Consider the following 5,744-nt stretch of genomic DNA (forward strand, 5'->3'; position numbering starts at 1 on the left):
AAATGAAGTACCAAGGAATGAAAATTAAAATCGTATACATTACACCCCAACACCGCAACGCTCGAGTTTCAAACATACAGGTAACTAGCTGTACTGAACTTTCTGAGTAAATTGAGGGCGCATTTGCAAACGATGGCACTTAGCGAAATTTGATTGGCTAAATCTATGGTAGCCATCTTGGATGGTACACACACACAGTTCTGCGTATTTCGAACATCGAATACATTGCGGTTAGCGCTCTAGTTATATTATACCTCTATGACTAATATTAACAGTTTGATCTTGATTGAGCGTATTTTTCTAAAAGCCTCAATGCGCTTTACATTATTAGAACTAGTAAGTTATGGAACGCCAAAAAGACAAATTACAAGTGGTGCAGTGCAAAAGTCAGTCGCAGTGCAAAAGTCAAGTGGCGCAGTGCAAAACTAAAGTGGTGCAGTGCAAAACTAAAGTGGCGCAATGAAAACTCAAAATGGCCCCTATTTGCGACGTTTACTGGAGAAAACTAATACAGTACAAACAAACCGGCTATTCACACTCCACGGAACCGTACGGTACGGTTTAGGTACGTTTTCGATTCTAACCCCACAAGCGAAAGCGTACTCGAGCGTCACGCGGCAAGCGAAGCGAACCGCGCAAAGTTCACAAGAGTTGACTTTCGGTAAAGAATGTCTCGCTTCCAATGATTCGCTTGCCTGTTCCCACTGCTGACCGCGCGCAAAAACTCGAAATGGCGGGTGGCAACAGAGAAGAGATTTTGTTATCGCATTGATAGACGGAGGAAAAGGGCTGTGAGACGAATCAGATAAAATCCTCAGGATTAACATTCCCAGAACTCTATAATGGATGAAAAGAGTGAATATAAACATACGGTGTTTTTTTTTTAGTATATTAATTCAAGGCCTAGAGCTAGGCCTCCTAAGGGTAGATAGTAGGCCTAGCCTACCCTACCCTACTGTAGGTCTCAGGTAGTAGCAGGGCATCAGAGGCCTAGGCTGGACAGGCCTAATACTGGTAGAAAGAGGAGATAACTCAACTCGTCTCTGCAAATCCTTTTCCACGCATTGAATCTAAGCCTTGCGATGGTCCATCGGCCGCGAATTCGGCCGCGAATTCGCTCGCGAATCCGAAAAAGTTGGTCTTGGATCAACTATCGTGAATTCGCAGGCGAAGCCTCCGCGACCACCGCGCGCACCACGTCGAAGTTCGAATATTGGGCGTTCGCGTGTTCGACTACAAAATCGTTTGCATGTTCACATTGGAAACGCCAGTCGCGTCTTCGATTCAGCTGTGCGCCACATTTCGACGCGAAATTCGCTTGATCGCGTTCAGTGGGAACCGGCCTTAGGCTATTTTTTTTTGTTTACATCTAGGTTTATTTTGATTGGTCAAATCTTGGCTGAGTTCAAAATCACCGATGCGTGACTGTCGTAAATCAGTAGCGTACGCTAATCTGGGGTCTGTTGCTGGATTACCGTACGCCAGTGATTGCGCGATAATACTGGCGTTCGCTACGCCGCGCACAAGTTCACACCACTCGATTAACGTTACGCTAGCGTAAGTCGTTGTGTCTGAACATAGCCATACCGAAATACTTGAAATAATAATAACGAAAGAAGTACCGGTAATACGTGATTTTATTAGGATTTAAATTAACATTTGATATCTTTTTAATGTTTCCTCATATTAATTATTAAGATCTCACGCCAGGCAATGTGGTATTCATTCTCGGATATTGCCGACTTGAGCGTGACAATTTAGATCGCCCTGTACGTTGGCTGTCTCTTATACACATCTAGATGTGTATAAGAGACAGAAGTCGTTGTGACTGAACATAGCCTTAATGTACATCTACCGTGCGAATACTGCATCCGATACTATGGTTCTCGATCGTTCTCACTCTTTATATTTTTAGGATAGTTTGTTCTTCTTTTTACATTCACCTTACCTTTCTTTACTTGCTTCTTTTTTTGTTTTATATTCGGTTTCAAAATATTATATAATAAAAAAGATAAAATTACTAAAAGCATAGAACATGAAACCAGGACCAGTGGCGGATCAAGCGAAGGAGTGGGGACATTAGGGCCCGTTCCCCTCTCCCACAATTCAGTAAATAATAAAGAGATGAAAAATTGTACCCATAAGTTCAGTGGCGATCCAGCAGTGGAAGAAAGGATAGCTCAATTATTTTCCACTTTACACCAACCATGGTGGGGCTAAGGTGGGCGTGGCGGCGAGAAGCTCATATTGTTCCTCAACCCCAGAAAATCTCTGGATCCGCCCCAGAGGACTTGGACATGGCGTTTACAGACCTTGTTTATTTGCACCTTATAAATCGACCTATTATTTTTATCATCATTATCATTATTATTATTATTATTATTATTATTATTATTATTATTATTATTATTATTATAAATATTATTATTATTATTATCATCATCATCATCATCATCATCATCATCATCATCATCATCATCATTATTATTATTATTATTATTATTATTATTATTATTATTATTATTATTATCGAGAACGTTCGAGAATCATAATACAGTATATATCAGATATTCGCACGATGTGCATTATAAACCGCTATCGAAACCGTACGGTTCCGTGGAGTAGCCTGTACTTCACACTAACAACGGTTTGTTTGTACTGTATATGTTTTCTCCAGTAAACGTCGCAAATAGGGGCCTAGCTGGTACATGGAGTTGTTATTATCAAAATAATTATAACTCCATGACTGGTATCGATAATACTTACTGGTGTTTATTTCATGATTAGTCATTTATTGATGTTAACGGGAACTGTACTAAAGAGTGATGAAATATTATTTAGTGAATGTAAAGCCTGAAGCAAAACCTGGTCCTTATTAGCTCCTATTTTATGAGTCCTAATTAAGTTTCAAAATCCATTTTATTTCAGCACATCTTCTTTCATTAAGTGATCTGCTAAGGGAAGATTATAATTGTTTATTATAGAGCTTTTGTGGTTATTAATCCTTTACGGTCTAAATGTGCAGCCACTCCCCCGACATAACACACCCCTTTACATACGGTACACCATATGAGATATATGATATTATGGGCATTGCAAGTGAGCGAAGGGGGTCTGATGGTGATTTTAGTGTTGGGTACATGGATGCGACTGTCTGTTATGAGGATATGGCAAATATTACATCTGGGATTACCGCAAGGTTTGTTACCTGGTTGGGGCCGGGAAGAGAGAATATTGGAGGATGTGAGCAAAGACTTTAGGTTGGGGGCCCTTTAGCTAAACACTTCAACGGAGCTAGACACACCATTAATAATATGAGATGTATCATTATAGATAACAACATACATACATACATACTGCTTTTATTCCATTTTCTGCTAACCGGAACAAGGAAATTAAAACTTGGTTACGTGAATATTTTGTTCCTAACAATCTATTATTATGTGCATAAAATACCATTTTGTTTCGCTGTTGAAGCGGCACATGGTAAACAATATAGATCTACAAGGAAACAGATTTGTTATTGTATTATTGTACAGTTTAGGCATATCAAATATTCGGTTACTGAACAACACTCAAAATGTTGAGAATAAACGTTGGCCTGTTATTGCTAATTTTCGTCTCATATATTGTTTTTTCAGAACAAACCGGATCATGCGATATTAAAGATATCAAGCGTCTTAAAACTCCACCGATAATTCAAAATCAAACAAGCCACGTTAACAGCTCATTGGACTTCAGAACGTGCGGTAAGTATTACTTTTAAAATTATGTATTTTTATTAATGCTTTATTGATATAGAAATACATTCGAAGGTATATTAGCCAAAAAATTTATCAATCCAGTGTTATACCTTACTTTTTGTTTACTTCAAAAATATTAAACAGTATCTACGTAATCGTACAGGCCAGTATATGTTGTATATCTCCATTGAGAGTACCGGTAATCTTTAAACTACAACCCTTTCTTTATTAGTGTACGTTTACACTTACTAAACAGTCCTGCATATTCGTTTAATCGATGTAGGTCCATCAGGAAGTCCGGATATCATATACAAAATGATACCTGATAGGATCACTTCAAAGGTCCGTTTTATAGACATAGAGCTTTCGTTTATGGCACGTAAGTACCTAGTACACACAAAACGTAATTATACTGGTGGATATTGTATTCCACCATTAGCTAGCTATTTAGCTAGTCTGCTCCTGGAGCTATCATGAGTAAAATTGATACTTGTCATATTTTTATGTATTTATTTGCATATACACCTTCAGATCGGTGACATACGTTTACAGTGAACAAAGCACCCTTATAATCAACAATATAACAAAGGAACAGAAAAAAAGCAATAGAACATGAAGCTCTGTACTACCTACAGACTAACAAACTTAAACGAAGAAGCCCATCAAGTTAATACAATTTGACACCTAGTCTACAAAATGTTAGTTTACATAAAGAACGGTAAAATCAACAGATTAATGAGTTGCGTGAAATCATTCTTATACCTTACAGTCTTCTTCCAATTTACGTCAACCTACTTCTACCACCCCATAGATATAAAAATGTTAAATACAGACACAATGTATACATGTATGCCTTGGCCTAGAGCCTAACATAGTTCGATTACGTAAAATGCTTAAGCGAAGTAATAAATGTATGCGTCAGTATATTATCTAGATAATAAATTTAACGTAAATATGTAAGAAGCAGAGAAAGAAAGAATTATGTGAAGATAAATTTACATTTAAATTAAGGAATAAATATAGATGGGGACACTTCAATTACTGAACTCCAGTTTGCGGATGGTTTTGTACTGGTGACAATTTCAGTATCATTAATGGAAAAACAACTAAACAAATACAGAAAGAAATAAACAAAACAAATTTCTGAAAAAAACTTTCAAAAAATTGTTTTTTGTTGATTGTGACCTTGACGTTTAACCCTTACCCTTCAACATTCAAATACTTTGAGATATTTGATCATGGAACACTGTGACCAAGTATGACAGGTTTGTGATAACAACTATGGGCGGTAGACTGTTCGTAACAAATATGCCAACAGACAAATAAATAAAACAGGGGAAAAAACATAAACTAATGCAAACTTCGTTGGCGGAGGTAATGAAATATTTGGTCATGGAACATTGTGACTAAGTTTGGCAAGTTTTTGCCAGCCCCTCACCTCTGCCCCTTCACACCTCCCATTATCCACCCCCATTGCTAAATCCTAGATCCGCCACTGTGATGGTTGGTTAATTGGTAACGGTTTATCACCGACGGATCGGGGGCAGCTACATGCTTTATCCACAGTGTAACCTATCGACAGGTTGTCCGCAAATAAGCAAATCATGGGAAAGATGATAAAAATGATGACGTGTGCCGTGATGACACATGATGATAGTGATAGCCTAATAATTTACATGTTAAATCAATCAATACATGAAATGCTTATAGTTCTTTAAATAGTACTTCAAATGTATTATAATTGGTCATGTATGCAATTATCTTTATAAGCAGTAGCTGATGCTGACGGAGGTTACTTAGATGCTAATGTGGTATATGAGCCTGACAATATACAAATGAAATATTCCACTGGCTTTGACTGTGGTTTGATGGAGAGCAACCTAAAATGCCCTCTGCCGATTAAGAGGAAAGGTGAGTGGTTATACATAAATTTGATTCTTCTGAAGTAATTTATATAATACTGAGTTCCATAATATATATGTGTGTGTGCGGGGGATGTGG

The 5,744-nt window shown here is 37.6% G+C and overlaps 1 protein-coding gene across 1 annotated transcript in view; it reads left to right on the forward strand.

The window, feature by feature from the left end:
• Window positions 1-3,519: 3,519 nt before the first annotated feature.
• LOC117123335 overlaps window positions 3,520-5,744 on the forward strand; it is a 4,819-nt gene continuing 2,594 nt past the window's right edge. Inside the window, exons 1-3 of the mRNA XM_033269225.1 lie at window positions 3,520-3,749; window positions 4,027-4,122; window positions 5,517-5,654. Of these exons, the coding sequence (XP_033125116.1) occupies window positions 3,581-3,749; window positions 4,027-4,122; window positions 5,517-5,654 (403 nt within the window). The 5' untranslated portion in view covers window positions 3,520-3,580. The remainder of the gene's footprint in view (window positions 3,750-4,026; window positions 4,123-5,516; window positions 5,655-5,744) is intronic.

Source organism: Anneissia japonica, unplaced genomic scaffold, assembly GCF_011630105.1.
Source record: "Anneissia japonica isolate Jap-2015-1 unplaced genomic scaffold, ASM1163010v1 scaffold288260_len165978_cov153, whole genome shotgun sequence".
NCBI lineage: Eukaryota > Metazoa > Echinodermata > Crinoidea > Comatulida > Comatulidae > Anneissia > Anneissia japonica.